General features: G+C 55.5%; 1 protein-coding gene across 4 annotated transcripts in view; it reads right to left on the bottom strand.

Moving 5' to 3' along the window:
* The window catches only part of HSPG2 (heparan sulfate proteoglycan 2), a 98,005-nt gene that overhangs the window by 17,870 nt on the left and 60,813 nt on the right, over positions 1–19,322 (bottom strand). For 2 of the 4 annotated variants that reach the window (XM_064493950.1, XM_064493952.1), the window contains 32 exons: positions 18,591–18,683; positions 18,181–18,261; positions 17,730–17,960; positions 15,953–16,066; positions 14,638–14,765; positions 14,412–14,498; positions 13,328–13,386; positions 12,987–13,154; positions 12,794–12,904; positions 10,666–10,766; positions 10,382–10,562; positions 9,488–9,613; positions 9,190–9,342; positions 8,968–9,110; positions 8,513–8,648; positions 8,276–8,430; positions 7,960–8,110; positions 7,080–7,231; positions 6,847–6,994; positions 6,244–6,395; positions 5,937–6,072; positions 5,692–5,843; positions 4,856–4,991; positions 4,579–4,730; positions 4,046–4,184; positions 3,803–3,954; positions 3,079–3,214; positions 2,809–2,960; positions 2,467–2,605; positions 1,867–2,018; positions 1,502–1,649; positions 292–443 (listed from right to left, as the gene is read on the bottom strand). In XM_064493950.1, the coding sequence (XP_064350020.1) occupies positions 292–443; positions 1,502–1,649; positions 1,867–2,018; positions 2,467–2,605; positions 2,809–2,960; positions 3,079–3,214; positions 3,803–3,954; positions 4,046–4,184; positions 4,579–4,730; positions 4,856–4,991; positions 5,692–5,843; positions 5,937–6,072; positions 6,244–6,395; positions 6,847–6,994; positions 7,080–7,231; positions 7,960–8,110; positions 8,276–8,430; positions 8,513–8,648; positions 8,968–9,110; positions 9,190–9,342; positions 9,488–9,613; positions 10,382–10,562; positions 10,666–10,766; positions 12,794–12,904; positions 12,987–13,154; positions 13,328–13,386; positions 14,412–14,498; positions 14,638–14,765; positions 15,953–16,066; positions 17,730–17,960; positions 18,181–18,261; positions 18,591–18,683 (4,416 nt within the window). The remainder of the gene's footprint in view (positions 1–291; positions 444–1,501; positions 1,650–1,866; positions 2,019–2,466; positions 2,606–2,808; positions 2,961–3,078; positions 3,215–3,802; positions 3,955–4,045; positions 4,185–4,578; positions 4,731–4,855; positions 4,992–5,691; positions 5,844–5,936; positions 6,073–6,243; positions 6,396–6,846; positions 6,995–7,079; positions 7,232–7,959; positions 8,111–8,275; positions 8,431–8,512; positions 8,649–8,967; positions 9,111–9,189; positions 9,343–9,487; positions 9,614–10,381; positions 10,563–10,665; positions 10,767–12,793; positions 12,905–12,986; positions 13,155–13,327; positions 13,387–14,411; positions 14,499–14,637; positions 14,766–15,952; positions 16,067–17,729; positions 17,961–18,180; positions 18,262–18,590; positions 18,684–19,322) is intronic. The other 2 variants (XM_064493951.1, XM_064493953.1) reach the window with 1 other exon arrangement.

Here is a 19,322-nt window from a genome sequence, read left to right as displayed (position 1 = left end):
AGACATTATAGAGTATGTTTACTATTACATTTTTCCTGGTGTCCAGTGTCTTGAGTGGGAGGTGTCTTTTTCTAATATGCACCAAGGGGCTGGGTGGCCAGTGGCGGCCCCGTCATGCCCAGCCTGTTCTTGACCTCCCGATTCCCAGTGATCTCCTGCTGCAATTTTCCTGAGGCCCCAGATGTTGTGGCCACTTTCCCTCCTGGACAGGGGATGGGATGGGGTGGGGTGGGGTGGGGTGGGGTGTTCCCATGGGGCATTTCCACATTCCACTTTCTCCAGCCTTCATACCTGATGCCGGGCTGGGAGGCTGCCCCCGCGCCTGTGCCATGTGACCTGGGCGTGGGCCTGGCCAGGCACCACGCAGTTCAGATCCAGGGTCTGCCCTTCCGCCACGTGGGAGGAGGAGGTCTCGATGCGGATGGGTGGGGTTCCGCCTGGGGCTGGGGCACAGGAAGAAGTCAGTGAACTGGGATTCCTACTCCTGTGCCTTCAGTCCCTGCTCCTAGTTGCCCAGATGCTCAGATCAGAGGCCATGGAGAGGTGGCCTTGATTCTTCTCTTCCCATTCCTCTGAGGCCTGGAGCAGCTGCGCTATCCTGGGGCATGGAGGCACCTTATTCTCCCAGCCCTGCCTCAGACTATGGCCCCACCATCTCCTCCTGTGCTCCCAGCACCACTGGCAGCCAGGGTTCAGGGCCAGGCACCTCCACACAGATGGCTGTTTCCCAAACTTGAGTAGTGTGTGGCTAAGAACCCAGACTCAGGCCAGACTGCCTGGGTTCCAAACCCAGCCCTGCCATTTATTAGTTGTGTGACCTTCGGAAAGCTATCTCACCTCGCCATGCCTCAGTTTCCCCATCTGTGAAATGGAAGGAATAACTCTTCCTACTTCAAAGGGTTATTATTATGAAGGTGAAATGAGTTAATATGTGTAACTGTAACAGGGCCCAGTACCTAGTAAGTGCATAGCATGTTTATTACTTAGCAATTCAGGTACTATTATCATGATGTCTGCTATAACTATGTGCTGTTAATTCCTTTACAGTTCCCTTTCAATTGATTCACTTAAAAAAACTCTAAAATACTTAACCCCATTACAGGCACTGATTTCCGTGCAATCATGACAGGTTTGATGGGCTGCTATTTTTCCCCTAATACAGCACTATTAATATAAAAGATGTTTATCCAGGTACCACCTAAAATCACCCTCATAGACCCCAGGGCACAGTTCCAGCCTTTAGGGAACTCGTGTAGTTGCTGCAAGAGCTCTGCTAGTCCCACATCACAGATGAGGAAAGTGAAACACGGAAAGAAGTCCCTCGTGTAACACTCGGTGTGGACAGAGGAGCTGGAACTCAAGTCTGCACGTGCCAGACTCCAGAGTCTGCGCGCTCAGGCCCTACAGACAAAACGCACTTGACCTAGCTCTGATCTCTGTCTGCCGGTCCCCTCCTTTCTCCCCTCCTCCAGCCTCCCAGTCCCACTGTAGGAATCCTCACCAGGGATGAGAACAGCACCAGAGCTAGAAGCCTCGATGGTGACCAGGACTGAGGCCTCCAGCTGGCCAGAGCTGCTCACCACGCGGCACACATACTCGCCCGAGTCAGCCGGGGACAACCGGTGCAGCCGCAGCCGTGAGCCGTGGGCCTGAGTAGGGACAGGACAGGAGACGGAAAAGCAGAATGAGATGGCACTTGGAGTCCTTGAAGGCCTGGGGTCAGGGTCCAACCACTGACCAAGGCAGGTGCTGCACCCCATGGAGGTTCCCAGGCCTCCTTCCTGGGCAGAGATGGGGGACAGGCCCTTGGCCAGGGCCTCCACATCCAGCAGCCCTCCCACTGTTTCCTGCCCCCAACTCCCATACCTGGTGGTGAGTGGGGAGGCTGCCCCCACGCTTGTGCCACGTGACCTGGGCATGGGCCTGGCCAGGCACCACGCAGTTCAGATCCAGGGTTTGCCCTTCAGCCACATGTGAAGATGACGACTCAATTCTGATGGGCAAAGCCCCGCCAGGGACTGGGGACACAGAAACAGCAAGCTGGGGCTTTGGCCATAGTCAGATTTGGGAACAGATTTGGGAAATGTTCTATTACCTGCACTGTCTGATGTAGTGCTACCAGCTACACATGGCTCCTGAGCACTTGAAACATGAGGATGTGAATTTTAAATTTTAACTAAATTTAATTACCACGCAAGGGTAGTGGTCACTAAATTGGACAGGTCTACAAGGCTGGAAAGATTGATACCCACATCTCACTGATGAGGGTACTGAAGCTGAGGCAGGAGAGTAACTCACTCAAGCCCTTTAGTGGTGCAGTCAGGATTCAAACCCAGGCTCCTTTCTGCACAGCCCTCTCCCTGGACCACCACCCTCATCTGAGGGCCCTGACTACAGAGCCCTTCCTCCCTAGAAGTACTGTTACCTGCATCTCCCAGTCCCTTCCTGGGCCTTCATCAGACTCACCAGAGGGGCTGCTGGCACTGGGGGAGACTGAGATCATGATGGAGGCTTCCTGGGCATCGATGTTGTTGTTAGCCCGGCAGACGTATTCGCCGGAATCTGCCACGGACATCTGGTTCAGCCGCAGGCGGGAGCCGTGGGCCTGGGGGTGTGGATGGGGAAGAAGGGAGCTGAGGGACTAAGGTGCCGACGGCTGGCTCAGGCCTCCTCCATCGGACCAGCTACCCTCTGTCTACCCAGGACTGGAGGGAGCACTGCCCTGGGACTGCCAGCTAACGATTCAGGTTCTTTGCTCATGGGGCTGTTCCTGCACTGCCCACCCCACTGCCAGGCTCCACTTTGTACCTGGTGTCGAGTGGGAAGGCTGCCCCCACGCTTGTACCATGTGATGGTGGCCTGGGGCTGCCCAGCGACTACACAGTTCAGATCCAAGGTCTGCCCTTCAACCACTGTGGGGGATGAGGACTCGATCCTGATTGGTGGGGAGATGCTGGGCACTGGGGACAGAGAGGGAAGGATCACACAGCCATAGTCAGACAACAGTGATGGTGTGAGAGACCTCGTTACCTCACCCCGCACCCACTTGCCCAGACCACCTGCTCTATGAGTTCTCACCGTGGGATGAGCCACTGCCCTGGATGGTGACAATCAGTGAGGTCTCCTGGGAGCCGGCACCATTACTGACATGACACACGTATTCGCCCGAGTCTGCGGGTGTCACCTGGGGGATCCGTAGCCGGGAGCCCACGATCTGTGGGGGAGCAGGTGTCAGTGGATGGGTGCAGCATCTCCAGCACTGCTGCTGTTGCCCCCAGACTTCAGGAGCCTCCATGCCTTACCTGGGGTCTGTCCCTACCCTGGTCTCTTTCAGAACTCCCTCAGTGACCTTCCTGAGGCTCTGGGCTGGGTGGACAGTACCTCTAGCCTTTGTACTGTTCTCCTCCATCACCCCTGCAGGAAGTTTGCTGAGGCCCTCCCTGGTGATTCACAGTGACCTACTCTGGCTCCTATTACACTGCTGTCATTGGTATGTCCCCCTCACCCTCTAGCTTGTGAGCTCCCTTTTGAATCTTTAGTGCCAGGAGCAAGACTTGACCTGGATCAGGTTCCCAAGGAAATGCAGTGAGTGAGTAAATCACAGAATGTTCTATAAAAATACAGAATCCAACTGAGGTCAGTGGGGCTTATCTTTATATCCTCAGCACTGGTCCACGGCCCACCCAGCAAGAACAATCAATGTTTGCAGAATGACTGAATAAGCACAGAGTGGATGCTGAGAGCTCCTCCTGCTTCCCATCAGGGCTGGTGATCCCAGCTTTTGCCCTGCCTGACTCCATACCTGGTGCCGGCTGGGTAGGCTGCCTCCACGTTTATACCAAGTGATGGTGTGGGGGGCTTGACTGGCCACCAGGCAGTTGAGGTCCAGGGTATGTCCATTGGCCAGGGAGGCTGAGGAGGACTCGATGCGGACGGGGTACACGACATTCTGGACTGGGAGGGTGAAATGGAAGGCAAGGTTTGGGAGCCACTGAGGGTGGAGTGGCCCTCTCAGCCTGTTTGTTATGACCCTTGGGACACTCACAGCGAGTGGGGCCGAGGCGCTGCTGAATGGTGACAAGGACGGAGGCTTCCTGGGTGCCTGAGCTGCTGACCACGCGGCACACGTACTCCCCAGAGTCAGCTGGAGTCATCTGGGGCAGCCGCAGCCTTGAGCCATGCACCTGGGAGGGCAGGAGAGAGGCAGGCTCAGAGCTGGGCATGGAGGCTCACAGCCAGGCTCTGGCTCCCTTCCCTGGTCCCTCTCCCAGCCTGAACCAGTAAGATGGAGCTTGAGGGAAGCTCTCCCAGGGAGAACCACCAGTGACAACCGTTCAATTCCTTTGCCTAAGGGTAAGACTGGGTCCAGTGGGAAGAAGCGGGGGACCAGCATTTGTTGATGTACTATGGGGCAGGTGAGGGAAGGTAGTGTGAGCCCATTTGACAGATGAGGACACTGTGGACCAGGGAAGTCAAAGGACTGGCCAGGCAAGTGGCAGAGCAGTGTCTGAACTTAAAGCTCCTTACTCCGCAGCTTGAAGGGTCCTTTGGGCCCCCCCTTATTTCCCCGCCTCCTACCTGATGGCGGGCAGGGAGGCTGCCCCCACGCCTGTGCCACGTGACCTGGGCGTGGGCCTGCCCAGAAACCAGGCAGTTCAGATCCAGGGTCTGCCCTTCAGCCACGTGTGAGGATGATGACTCGATCCGGACTGGGGGGGTAACCCCCAGTGCTGGGGACAGAGGGCAAAGGGTCAGTCTCCAGCTGGGAGGGGAGGGTGTGAGTGAAGGTAGGGGCTACTGGTCTCTGGGGTCCTGCCATTGCTGGAGTGGGGAGCCTCCCTCCAGCACCACTCACCAGGCACAGAGTCTGCAGGCTCAATGGTGACCAGGACAGAGGCTTCCAGGGGCACGGAACCACCCACCACGCGGCACACATACTCGCCCGAGTCGGCTGGGGACACCTGGTAGAGTCTCAGCAGTGAGCCGTGAGTCTGGCCAGAATAAAAGTGAGGTCAGAGGGGGCCCTCTCAGGACCCCTGCACCTATAACCTGCAACCCTGCCTCACTCTGAGCCCGAGGGCTAGCTATTAGGTCAGTCCTGCTTAGAGGTGGAGAAGTGGGTGTCTTGTCCTAGGAGTGGGGAGTGGCCAGGAGGAGCAGTGAGGAACTGGGCAGACACTAATACCACTCTCCATCAGTTCTAAGGCACACTTTAAAATCAAGATGCATCTTGCAGTGAATTATAATTACAAATGGCAGACTTTTTTTTCTTAGTGGTACATAAAATAATGGTGCATCTTGCAATCAGTGGCATCCTAAATTCTGTAAAATACAGCAATAATAATAGCTAATGGTATTATAGTAATAACAGCTCAGAGCACTTTCTATAAGCCAGAGCTCTGAGCACTTTGCATATATATTCATTCACTTCATCCTTAAGGTAATTCTGTAAGGTAGGTACTATTACCATTTTACAGATGTTGAAAATATGGTCCAGAGAGGTGAAGTAATCTGCCCAAAGTCACAACCTAGTAAGTGGTAGAAGCAGCATTCACACCTAGGCTGGCTGGTCCTAGAGCCTGGGTTCTAACCATTGCCTCCGGCCCTCCCCAACCCACCACCCCTGACCTCCACTCCACAGTGGCCTCCCTCTTGTCCCTTTCTTGGCCTGTCCATCCTCTGCTTCTGTACCTGGTGCCGGGTGGGGAGGCTGCCCCCACGCTTGTGCCATGTGACCTGGGCATGGGCCTGCCCGGGCACCACGCAATTCAGATCCAGAGTCTGCCCTTCGGCCACGTGGGAGGAGGAGGGCTCAATGCGGATGGCCTGGGTGCCACCAGGAGCTGGGGGAGAAGATGGTCACTGGTCAGCCCTGCTCTCTGCAGCTGCCCCATACCCCTTTCTCTGTCCGAGCCCAGCCTGGTGGTCTCACTCACGGTAGGCGAAGTTGGCTCCCTGGGTCCTGGTTACTGTGACTGTGATGGAGGCCTCCACACCATTGCTGGCCCGGCAAACATACTCGCCAGCATCAGCTGGTGAGGCCTGGAAGATGTACAGGCGGGAGCCGCGGACCTGGACAGCCGTGGGCAAGGGTGTGAGGGGAGGCTTCCCAGAGCCCAGCAGTCACCCTATTCCTCTGAGCTGGGAACTGACAGCCCCTCAGCTCAGGGGCTGCCCCCCCCACAACCCACTGTCCAGAGCTTGGCCTGGCTGACCCTCTCCCACCTTTCTAACACAGTGTACCTGGTGCCGGGCAGGGAGGCTGCCTCCACGTTTGTACCACGTGACCTGGGCATGGGCCTGCCCTGCCACCACGCAGCTCAGATCCAGGGTCTGCCCTTCTGCCACTGTCGGGGATGAGGACTCAATCCTGACAGGTGGGACAGGTCCTGGGGCTGTGGGGAAAGGGGCGAAGGTGGTAGATGTTCCCCAGAAAAGAAGGCAAGAAGGCAAGAACTGTCCACCCTGGAACCAGCTCAGCCTGGTGGGTTTAGTGGCCTGGGCTTGAGGTCCTCAGCTGAGCAACCCCGAGGGGAGGGCTGGGGGCAGGAGCCCAGCCTTGCAGAGGGGAGTGAGGAAGTGGGAGAGATGAGGTGACTGAGGCTGGGAGAGAGGAAGAGGAGGCAGGAGCAGAAACATGAGGAGTGACGTGGCCAGAGAGAAGGGATGGGGAAACCATGGGCTACTCAGAGCAGTGGAGTCCGCCTGCGGCCAGGCCCTATGGTCAGCCCCAACATAAGCTTCCTGCTACCCTCTTTCCTGTCAGCAACGGGAGTCACTAGAACCTCAGCACCTGGGAAGGCTCTCATCCTCCTCCAGCTTGCCCCGTCATGCGCAGTGACTCACCAGGGATGGAGCCAGTGCTGGAGTCGGAGGCCTCGATGGTGACTAGGACGGAGGTCTCGAGGGGCCCAGAGCCAAGGACTACACGGCACACATACTCGCCTGAGTCGGCTGGGGACACTTGGTGCAGCCGCAGCAGTGAGCCGTGGGTCTGTGTGCAAACAGGGAAGGTTAGGAGGAGGCTGAATGGCTCTATTCACTCCCTCCAGCAGGCTGGCCCTGGGGGGCTGCTGTACCTGGTGCCGGGCGGGGAGGCTGCCCCCACGCCTGTACCACGTGACATGGGCGTGGGCCTGCGCAGGCACCACACAGTTCAGATCCAGCGTCTGCCCTTCGGCCACGTGAGATGAGGAGGACTCGATGCGGACGGGCTGGGTACTGCCCGGAGCTGGGGCACAGAGGAGCTGGTCAGAGGCCTGGGCACCTGAGCCCCAGCCCTGCAGCCCTGGGACAGAGGGACCTGGGATATGACCAGGCCTGAGCTTGGGAGGGCAGATGGGAGGCCTTTCTGGGGCTGGGACCATGCTTTTCTGCCTCGGCACGGCCAGCCAGACTCCTCCCTCCCTCCTCAACCTCCAACTTGGAGTTCGAGGCCCATTTGCCCTCCCAAGACTCCATGATCTGTGACAAACTGCTCTGGCTTACAGGGAATCAGAGTCCTTAGTGCCCAGGCTGTGACAAAGGACGCAGACAAGAATGCCACAGCTCTCTTCTTCGGAGTGCCTGACAGGTACTCACACCACATGGTGGTGGTATTGTCCCCATTTCAGGCATGAGGAAACTGAGGCCCGTAAAATAACCCGTTCAAGGTTGATGAGGGATACAGCCAGGATTTGAACCCAGGTCAGCCTGACTCCCAACTCAATATTCAACCCTGACTCTGCTGCTTTCTGCCAAAGTGAAAACAGTACCCTTACCATGGGGTCCCAGGTCAGCCAGGTCAACCTCACCTCTACCCTCAGTTCCCTCATCTCCCCTCACAGGGAATGCAGGGTCAAAGCCTGCCTAGGGCGCCTCCTCCTGACCTGGTGTCACCAAAGAGACCACAGGCACCATCCTTGGAAACAGAGCGAGGCTCGAGGGCTCAGCCTCCACCCAGCCCCACCGGCTCCTCACCTGGGGTATAGCTGGGTCCTGAATGGGTGCTGTGGAGGACAGAGACGATGATGGAGGCCTCCTTGGGGCCTGACTCATTCTCCACTCGGCACACGTATTCTCCAGAGTCAGCTGGTGAAACGTGGGGCAGCCGCAGCCGGGAGCCGTGTACCTGGGCCAGGTAAGGACAGAGCTTATGTGAGGACGGGCAGGGAGCTGCCCCATGTTGGAAGCTGGAGCAGGAGGGAAATAAGGGTGGGCCGTGCTTGTGCAGAGTGCAGGGCTGTGTGAAGGACCACCCCCAGGCCCCCTGCCACGGGCTCAGGGACCCTCATACCTGGGCATGAGGAGGCAGGCTGCCCCCTCGTTTGTACCACGTGACCTGGGTGTGGGCCAGCCCTGTCACCACGCAGTTGAGGTCCAGTGTCTGCCCTTCGGTCACAGAAGGTGCTGAGGACTCAATCCTGACTGGCGGGGAGCTGGCACCTGAGGCTGGGGCCAGAGAGGGAGTGAGCAGGCCTCAGGGCAGCCCTGGCTTGCCCTCCCATTCCTCCAGCCCCTAGAGGTCCCGCACCTGGAAGGACGACCACTTGGATCCGGGCCTGTGCGGTGCCTGCGGGGCTGGTGGCCACGCAGAGGTAGAAGCCAGCGTCGGCGGGTGTGATGGCTGGGATGAGCAGTGTGGCGATGTCTGTGCGCTCAGACCGGGCCTGCCACACAGTGAGAAAGGTCAGCTGCCAGAGGGGCCGAGGAAGCCTGGCAAGGGCTAGCCAGAGAGGGCAGGCAGAGAGGGCATAAAGAGTAGGGGTGAGCTCAGGGCTAATATTAGGGCCCAGTTGGGCACCAAGGAGCGTGGAGCCAGGCAGCAAAGTAAGAGGCCAACAGCTGCCACTTGCAGGATGCACAGAGCAGGATGTCTGAGAGGCCACCCCCTTGGAGGTGAAAGGAACCAGAAGAGATGGGCAGGGCAGGTGGCAAGTGTTGGGACCCTGCTGAGCCTGTGCGCCTGGCCCGGAAGGATATCCTCACCTGTGGGGGGAGGCTGCCTCCTTCCTTCCTCCAGGTGATGGTGGCACTGGGCACACCTGCAGCCCTGCAGTACAGCCTAACAGTGCGGCCTTCATGTACCTGGGTCCTCTCTGGACTCACTTGGACCCGAGGTCCGCTGCCCCCTGCAGACAGAGCCCTGTGAGAACTTCTCTCTGGGCTGCCATGCGCCCCCAACCCTCACCCGCAGCCCTTGCCTCTCACCGTGCACGTGGAGCACCGCCCTGGCCACGTGCTGCCCGGAGCTGCTGACGGCGCGGCACAGGTACTGGGCTTGATCCGCGGGCTCAACGGCTGGCAGGCGCAGGATACCACCGTGGATTTGTGCCTTCTGAGGGAGTTGGCCACCAGGGCCCCCTGACGTGGAGAAGTGGGGTCAGCACCCATGGGACTGGCATTGCTGGGCCCCCCAGACGTTGTAGTCCACAGCCTAGAGTCCTGTCCCTAGCCCCCCAAATCCAGGAGAGCCAGGCCCTGACTGCCATTCCCCCCATGGCCTCACCTGTCCATTCGAGGGTGGGCGTGGGGTTCCCCGTGGCACTGCAGCGGAACTCAGCCACCTGCCCAGGCTGCACTGTGAGCTGTGGCGGGTGGATGGAGGCCATGGGGGCAGATGGTGTGCCTGAGGCTGACAAGGCAGGAGAAAGAAGATGTGGTCAGGGTGGGGAGTAACCCACAGCAACAGCCTCCTTGCTGCTCTTTGCTTCCACCCTAGTCCCTCGTGGCCGTTTGTCCACAGAGCAGCCGGAGGGAGTTTTTAAAATATCAGTGGGCTCTTGTTACTTTACCACTTAAGATCTGTCTGTGGCTTTTAGAACAAAATCCGAATTCCCTGCTGTGATTGGTCCATACTGCACACACTCACCTCTGCCTACCTCTTCAACTTCCTCACCTACCCTCCCTTTCATGGCTTCAGCCATGCTGGCCTTGCTGTTCTTCAAACACATCCACATGCTCCTGCTTCAGGGCCTTTGTAGCTGCTGCTTCCTCTGCCAGCTCTTTACTACCTCTTTTCTTCAGGTCTCAACTGAGATGTCACCTCCTCAGAGAGATCCTCCCAGACCACCTCGTGTAGAAGCGCTCACCCATCTCCCAACTCATTTCTCGCTATCCTATCACTCTGTTTACTCCTGTCCCTGGTCTGGTCACCTGTGTAATTATGTTATTTGTTCATCCGTTCCCATGCTTATTGTCTCCCTACTAGAACATGGAAAACAGGAGGGCAGAGCTCCTGTTTGTCTTTCTCTCCCCACCCACCGTTTCTTCAGAGTCTAGGCCGGAACCTGGCATATCATAGTTCAGAAACTGTCAGTTGAATGAAGAAATGGTCACTGGTCCTGGTGGGTATGGAGGAAGGCCAGGGCTGGTGGGACAGGCATGGACATGAACAGCGTACCTTGCACATGCAGCGTGGCAGTGCCCTGGTCCATGGCGAACATGTTGGAGCCGGTGCACACGTAGGTGCCTGCATCACTTGGCTGTACATTGCGAATGGTCAGGATTCCATTGAAATCCATGGCTCGGGCTGGAAGTTTCCCATTATGCAGGCGGGTCCACACGAGGGTGTAAGCTGGAGACTGCAGGCAGGGCAAAGGGGAATGGGGTGAGGGTCAGGGTCAGGGTGGGGCTTGGAGACCCCAGAAGACAGATCCTCACCAAGCCACTCCCTGCCCTGCCCACCTTGCTCTTGGCAGTGCAGATGAAGGTGACGTCGGCTCCAGGGCGCACGCTCTGGCTCCGCTGCTCCTCCACTGTCACCGTGATGGGCTTGCTTGGAGCCTCTGCAGGGAAGAGAGGTCCCTCAGTGAGCTGGGTGCTGGCCAGGCCCCTGTTTGTGGCCACTCTCTCTCCATCACCCCATCCAGATGTCGCTTCCTTCCCAGCCTGGCTAAGATTTCATCCACTTCCTGGCACCTCCCTTGCTCATCCTGGCTGAAACCCATCGTCCACTTTCTTCCTGCTGGCACTGAGCACCCAGCAGGCTGTGATCAGAGAACACCATGCCATCATCCACTTGGCTCCAGTTCATGATCACAGACCACAAATGAGCTTTTAACACTTCGCACTTCACTCCAACTGGGCTTCTCTGTCTGGTTTGAGTTTCTATCCTCCCAAACAACCATTTCACACTTCCCCCCAAATTCTCCACCCTCCCGAGCTCCATTTCCAACTTTCATGGCTAACAGTTTCAACTCACACATCTTGACAAAATCGAAACTATTAGTGAGGAATTTTCCATGTTCCCAGATCTACCCGCCTCCCTCCTTCCTGGTCCCTGAAGGATGAGCCTCTCCCCTCCTTCAGGGCCCCACCCTCTTCCAGAGTGCTGGAGCCCCTCTCAGGGACTTCCTCCCCCCACTGTGTCCTTTCTTGCTACATCATCCTCTCCCTCTCCCAGGATCAGTCTGCTCCACAGATGTGTTCTAGAAGTTCCCATCTCTGAAAACAACCCCTTGACCCTGTACTCCCCCCAGCCACTGCCCCATTTCTTGGCCTCCCTGCATAGCCAAGACTCTTGAAGGAGTTGTCTACATGTGCTGCCTTCCCATCCATTCTTTGCCTCCCTCCAGTCTGGTTTCTAGCCCTTCTCTCCAACGCAAACTGCTTTGTCAATGCATGACCTCCAAGGGTTATTTCTCTGCCCATATCTGACTTCCCCGGGGCATCCGGTGAGGTCAGCCACATTCTCCGGGAAGCCCTTTTCCCTCTTGACTCCTGACACCCCAACCCCTCCGGCTTCCTCCTGTCTACTGGCTGTGCTGTTCAGCCTCTCTGGCTGCCCTCCCTCCTCCATTTGACATGTTCAAGTTGGAGCTCCTTGGGGCTCTGTCCTGGGCCCTGTCCTTGAGCCACACTCTCCTGGGTAATTTCATCCTGCTCCAACCCTATGCCAAGAGTTCCTCAATTCATTTCTGGCCAGGGCCTCTTTCCTGAGTTCCAGACTACATATCTAAGTGCCCACCTGATGTACATTGACTTCAATGTTTCCCCAAACATCTCAAACTGTAACCAGTCCAAAACCAAACCTGTGTTTCCCTCGGACCTGTTGGTAGCTGGTGCTGCCGGCGTCCTGCCCATGACCCCTCATCCTGTCACTTTAGAACCCGCCTGCCTGACTTCTGCCAGCCACTGCATTTCTTTGCATGAGGACTTCCTTGGGCCACTGGTGACCATTGTGCTTGCCCATGAGGTGGGACAGATGGAAGGGAATTGACGCTCCTGGAACAGGCCCCAACCAGTGACTGACAGGAGCCGGTGGACACACAGCCCAGCTCCCTTGACCCTGGGGCAGGGTGACTCCAAGGAGTGTGTTTTATTCTGGAGTTTCCCAGATCTGCCTTGGCTGCATTCAGCAATCACTGCTCTAGGTGGTAACATGTTTGATGGCACACTGTTCACTGGATGCCTTCTCTTCCCTGCTTCACTTGAACCTCCCAAATAAACTATGTACACACAAATCCTTGTCTCAGCCTCTGCTCTTAGGGAAGCCCAAATGAAGATGCCCACCTATTGGAGCCTCTCTCATCTCAGTAAATGGTACCCCGTTTGCCCAGATGCTGGAAACCAGACTCCTGGGCATCTTCCTAGACTTTTCTCTCTTCCTCAGTGACCACAATCAAGTCCTGCCGTTTCTGGCTTCTAAAACCAGTCTCAACTCCACCACCTCTTTCCCTCTTTCTGGCTCTTGTCCTTGTTCGGGCAACTACCATCCCTTCTGGTAGATGAATGCACCAGCGGCCTGGGTCTGCGGTTTGCAGCCCAGCCCAGGACAGGCAATCTTGGGGATGGGAGGGGAACAGGAACTCACCAGTGACCAGCAGCTCCGCCCTGCTGGTGTTGGCATGATGGAGATTACGACAGGTGCAAATATAGACTCCAGCATCTGAGGGCTGGACGCTGGGGAAGTGGAGCTCGGAGCCTGGTGGCAAGGAGACAGGAGGTCATCAGTACAGATGCCCCCTTCTCCCACCCAGCCCTGCACCTCCCCTCCCACTGCATACCTTGATGTCGCTGCTGGGTGCTGCTGGGCAAGGGCCGCCCATCTTCACGAGACCAGTAGAAGTAGTGGGGTGGGCTCCCACTGACCTGGCACCGCAGGGAGTGGGGACCACCTTGAGGTACTACGCTCCTAGTTGGTTGGACCTGGACCACCAGCGGGGCTTGGTCTGCTGGCGGAGGGACAGGAGAGGCCATTCAGGCAGGAGGCCCCTAGCACGTACACTGTCTCTGATATCTCTGGCATGCCCCACCCTTGGCCCTGCCCCCAGACCCTGTATCTCTCAAACTCCCTGGGCCCCCTGTCTTGCCTATCACCCCAACTCAGGGCCACAGTCCCACTTACCCTGTGGCAGGCACCGGCCCCCTCGCACATTGGGGTTACCCACGTATCCTGGAGCACACCTGTAAGGAGGAACAAGGACTAGCTCCTTCTGACCCCAAGGGGCCCAGTGCCTCATAGTGGACTCGGGGAGCCAGAAGCTCAGCTCTCTGCCCAGTGTCGGGTGAGGAGGCTCAGAGCTCTGGAGGGACTTCAGAGACCAAAGAGGCTCCAGCACAGGACCTCTGTGAGCTGAGAAAGGGGAGTGTGAGGAAACGTCAGCAGGTTGGATAATGGAGGTGGTAAGGAAAACATTCATTCAACAAACGTTTATTAAACAACTACTATGCTAGGTGATAGAAACACAACAGTGAACGTGAAGAAGTCCCTGCTCTTATGGAACTCACTTATTGTAAAACCAACGTAGAAACCATGTAAATGAGAGGAGGGGCATGTATGGGGACTGCGAGGGCATGGAGTGGGGGGCAGTGATCTGGCCCTGAGAAGCGGGAGGCTTCCGATAGGATGGGACTGCTGAACTTCTGTATTTCCTTGGAGCAGACTGCACTCTATAGGGATCTACCACTGTTTATAATTACATATTTATATGATCACTCATTGTCTTGTCTCCCATTATAGGTGCCAGACTCTATGAGGGCTGGGACTGAATCTGCTTTTGTTCACCACTTGATTTCCAACACCTTGGTACACTGCATGGCACACAGCAGATGCTCAATAAAAACGTGCTGAATGAGAGAATGAAGTTGTGCCTTGAAGGCTAAGCACAAGTTAGCCAGGAACAGGGTGTCTGAGGGTGAAGACTGTTCCATGTAGAGGGAATAGCATATGCAAAGACCTGAACACAAAGAAGTCAAGAAGCTAAGTCCAACTAGAGTACAGAGTTGGGTGTCAGAAGTGGGATGAGACTGAAGAGTGATAAAGCTACCTAAGGAGCTGGGCTGGTCCCAAGGGCAATGAGGAATCTTGTAAGGGTTCTGGGGAGGGGAAGGACATGATCTTGGTAGGGACCTTTCTGAGTAATACCATCGGGGACTGTCACTTAGGAGTCTAACATATGCCCCCCCATCCCACTTATTTGCAAACTTACTGCTCACAATACTGGCCAGTGTAGCCAGGTTCGCAGGCTGTGCAGCGGTACCCACTAGCTCCCAGGCTTTCACAGGTGCGGGAGAACCTGGAATAAGAGAGGCAAAAGTCAGGCCATGGATGTCAGCTCCTCACTCTGTTCCTTCCACTTCTGCCCTCAAAGCCAGGGCAGTGCCCTCCACTCCCCAGTGGGAGTTCTTCCTTGGGCCTTGAGCAAGGGCACCCACATGTTCTCTGGGTTGGTCAGTGGGCAGGCACAGGGCTGGCAGTCTTCAGGTGTTCCAGCTGTGGCATCTCCATAGTAGCCAGGTGCACACAGCTCGCAGAACTCCCCAGCGGCGTTGTGCTGGCATTGCTGTGAGGCACAAAAATGTCAGCCACTCATCATTTGGCAAAATTTACCAAAAACTCAACAACTTCGTAATCCCTTGATCTGGAAATTCCATGTTTGGGAGCTTATCTTAAAGAAATAACCATGGAGGGGCACAAAGATTTCACTACAGGAAGTTCATCCCAGTGTGTTTATAAAAGCAGTATGTTGGAAACAAACCATGAATAAAGAACGAGATAAATTAAAAAGACACCCATCCAACCATCAAAAAAAAAAAATGATACCGATTGCATTTCTTACATTTTTCTACTTAAACACTTGAAGTACCAGAGGAAAGTGAAGGTGTACACCTGGGTTTGTGGGGGCAGAGTTTTGGACATAAGTACTTTATTGTAAAAATGTGTATGAGTTTTATGCTCTCCTCCAAAGAGACCCAGAGATCGTGCTTGTTCTATTTGTTATTTATTTATTTTTTGGGGGCGAAGGAGGTAATTAAGTTTATTTATTGAATTATTATTTTTTTAATGGAGGTACTGGGCACTCTACCACTTGAGCTATACCCTCCGACACTCGTGTTTGTTTTATTAACATAGCATATTCCTCATTCCATATTTAGCTTGTGGTTCTGTTGACCATTCAGTCCTTGACCATATACCCTGGACATACATCACTCTGAAGAGTTCAGGTATAAAAAGGTATTTGAATATTGAAAATGTTCATGAGCTTGTTAAGTGAGAAAGGCTGACCATCAAACATGATGATCCTATGTTGATTTGTAAAATGAAAAGTATATTAATATGTGTAAATATTTGCTCAGAAAAAGAGCAAAAGTCCAATGTTGACAGTCTAATGCTGACGGTAATTACTTCCAGATGGTAGGATTACAGGGAATTTTTACTTTCTTTTTAAGTTATCTCTACAGTCTGATTCTTCTACAGAAAACATGTGTCACTTTGGTGATAAAAAATAGCAGGAACCAAAGATTTCTTTATAAAGAAGGTTGTTATTCCATAGTTCTAAGCACCCCACTGTGCCTGAAACCCCTCAATGACCAGACCTGCTGGTCCAGGTGCTTTGCCCTATAGGCTGTGACCCATGACCTTGCCCCTGGACCTATGCCTAGCTTACCAAGCCCACCCCTCCCTATCCCACAGCCAGCCCTGATATCCCCACCCAAGCTGACCCCTATCCTGGCCATGCTTGCATCTTACCGAGCAGGATCCAGTCTCTGGGTGGCACAGGTCTGAGTGGCCATTGCATTCACACAGCTCACAGTGGCCAAGGTAGAGTCCACTCCCAGTGCGTGTGTAGCCGGGGGCACAGTCCTGGGGGATAGAGAGGAGAGCTGGTCTCTGATGTGGTCCCACCCAGAGCCAGCAGACCCAGAATCCCTCTCCTCCTCCACCCCTCCTCCATCATCAAGACTCCCACTGGCCCTTGGAGGGGAGATTCCAGGTCCAGCTCTCCACCCCAGCACCCCCTCTCAGTAGCCCTCCCCCTCCATCTTCACTTTCCCAACACTCCAGAGCTGGGACAGTGTTCGCCCATCCTGCCTGGCATCTCCAGCTACTATGGATATACTGAAATAATAGTTCATCCAAAACGGAGAACCCTTCTCCATCCCTAGGGCTTTGCTCCTGAAAATTCTTCTGGCAGGGTCTTCACTGAAAAACTTAACCCCTAGATGGAAAAAAGAGGGTTCAGGAGACCTGGATTTGGAATAAGTCCTTGAAGACCTTTACGTTTGCTCATAAAGCAAAAGAGGTAGCACTCATACAACCAAGGATGCTTTTTACACACCTTCAGTGAGTAATCACGGGTTCTGAGAACCATGAATTTCTATTTGCTGCCCCTTCTTTCAAATCTCCCCAGGCCCTCCCTCCTCGATCATTTAAAAGGGATGTTTATGAATCTGTTTTGTTTCACTGCAGAAAATGTGCACCAAGGATTCTGCTTTCCCCAGGGGCTCTCCAAAATGTGTTAAATTGATAACTTCAAGGGACATGTAGTTCCTCTATCTGGATTTGAAAGTTCTTGTGGCCACAGCCAAGGTGCACAGATGTAAAGCTGCAGCGATGTGGACTTCCCACTGGGAGTTCCTGAGTGGGAGGCAGGGGTGGGCTGGCTGTTCCCAGGCTTGACCGCCTGCTGCCCACCTGGCATTGAGGCCCTGCTCCCCTCCCCCACCCAAGATTCCCCTTCCCTGGTTCCACATTCACTCATCAAATGTTAACTAGTTGTCTGCTGTGTGCCTGGGGATTCAGTGGAGCAGTCAGCTCGGGCCCCGCCCTCGTGTTCACGGTCTCCAGCTGAACCCTGCAGATGTTCTCGGAGTCCCTCCAACTGGCCCTCTGTTCTACCCCCCATTGCCCTTCCCTCCCAGTAGGACTCCCTGTCTCTCTCCTGCCCCATCCTTCCCATTCACCATGGGCAGAGGAATTTCCTGGGGCCAGTTCCAGTCCCAGCACGCCCTCAGTATCTTAGCACCCTCTCTGGACAGAGCCTTGCTCCAGAAGAAGCGCCCTCCCTACTCAGCTTTCCAGGGGTGACCCTTCTGCCTCTCAGGCTATTTCCCCACACGTTCCTCCTTCTGAGATTCTGCTTATTCTGCCCTCCTGCCTAGAATCCTACTCCAGTCCACGTTGTTCACCATTCTGAGGCATCTCTACGCTCTGCTTTGGGCTAGCTTGAGTCTTTCTATTGTCTTCCTGTCTCTGGTAGGAGCTCCGAGAACACAAGCTGGGTCTTGATCTCCAGAGAGCGTAGCTGTGTGCTCTTGGGTAAGTCACTCACCCTTTAGTGCCTCATTAAAAAACAAAATCTGTTTAAAGGAGACTATTATACATTTCTCAGTGCTGTTGGAAAGAACAAATGAGATGTTGCCGAGTACGTTAAAGTTACAATGGTAATCGGAGGCCACAGAAATCCCAGTGGACCTGCTTGCTGATCCAGTAGTGCTGTGCAGGTGTCTAGGCTGGTCATCCTCACCTGGCAGGATGAGCCGACGTAGCCCGGAGGGCAGCGGCATTCCTCCACCTCAAGGGCCCGGGGTCCCTCTGAGGGCCCAGGCTGGGCGACCTCCAGGCTGACTGCGCTGATGCTGGCCGCTAGTGGCATCGAGGAGAATGTGGCCCGGACCAGGAGCTCATCCAGGTCGGCCAGCGCCATCAGGAGGTGCTCACGCGTGGCTGGCTGCCCGTCAGGACGGCGCCAGAATTCCTAGGTGGGGGCACACAGCACATGAGGGTGAGGGGCCTTGGGCTTTGTGTGCTGCTCCTGCAGTGCCCCCACCCCCAGTTCCAGCTTTCCAGGTGCTGGCTGAGGACAGTGAGCTGAGGATGGGGGAGTGAGAGGCAGGGGTAGCTGGTGGCAAAGCCAGGCTCCAAAGCGGGGTGGAGGGTGGGGAGGGTCAGACATGGTATGGCCAAGCGCATCTCACCTCTTGGAAAATGATCTCATAGCTCTTCCTCTCCGGGCCCTGCAGTGCTGGCTGGGAGGCCACCAGCATGATGTTGTTGCCCTGGAGAGACACCAGTGAGATTGGGAGGGGAACTGAGAGGCTCCCGGGGACAGTGGGATCCTCCAACAATCCCAGCATCGCCTAACACCAGCCTCCCACATCTCCAATCTCCCAAACTCATGTGCCCAAAGGTATCAGGTACACGCCCACTGCCCCCATCTTCCAGTAGCTGGTCCTCTGCTTGGGTGGCATCCAAACAGATGGTGGGTGGAGACATGAGCCTAACCAGTGGGTGGGTGCCTGGCCAGCTGAGTGCTGGACTGAAGGGTGCCCCCTGGCCTCCACACTCCCTCTCCTTCTGCCTGCTGGCATGGAATCCACATGCTCACCGTGATCTGGATGTCAGGGTCAGAGAGCGGGCTGCCCTGGGCCCCCGCCGTGTAGGAGAGAGTGTAGCGCAGCTTCCCACCATAGGCCGCCACCTGCAAGAGGCAAGCCCTGCGTTCACAACCTGACTCTGCCCTCTTCTGGGATGTGTGGGACCACACAGGTGAGGGGGCGGAGCCTCTCCAGGCCCTTTTGCACCCGTGCTGTCCCCCACCCCCCACTCAACCAGAGGCCAGAGGTTGCCCAAGTGAGAGGATATCTCTCAGTTCCTTCAGTCTCAGACCTGGTGGCAGTGAGCCTGAGAAGCCTCTTTTCTGTTATATGCAGTTCCCCATGTCCCATCATCTGACAATTCCAGCAAACAAACTCCAAGTCCCTTCCGTTAAAGGAATTTCCCATAAAGCAGAATGAGGTAATGACAGTGACCACCAGGGGAGGTTGTAGAAGGTTCAAAAGTTCTCAGCCGTTGTTGGGGTGGGGTGGAGGGTCCTGAAGGTAGCCACTTAGAGCTTTTGCCTCCTGGGTAGATGGGGTTTTTGTTTGTTTGTTCAGAATCCATTTCTCCCGTTTTTGTGAACTGCAGTCCTGGTTTCCTTTAAAGGGAACTGTTCTACAGGGAGGCCATGTGGTTTGAGGGGCCCGCCCTCTCCTCTGCACTGGACACATGAGCCAGGTCTGGCTCATCTGCATATTCCACCACTCCCTGTCTCTGCTCCATCAGGGATGAACGTGTG

This window comes from Camelus dromedarius, chromosome 14 (genome assembly GCF_036321535.1).
Source record: "Camelus dromedarius isolate mCamDro1 chromosome 14, mCamDro1.pat, whole genome shotgun sequence".
Classification (NCBI taxonomy): Eukaryota; Metazoa; Chordata; class Mammalia; order Artiodactyla; family Camelidae; genus Camelus; species Camelus dromedarius.
This window is presented reverse-complemented; position numbering and strand designations above follow the sequence as displayed.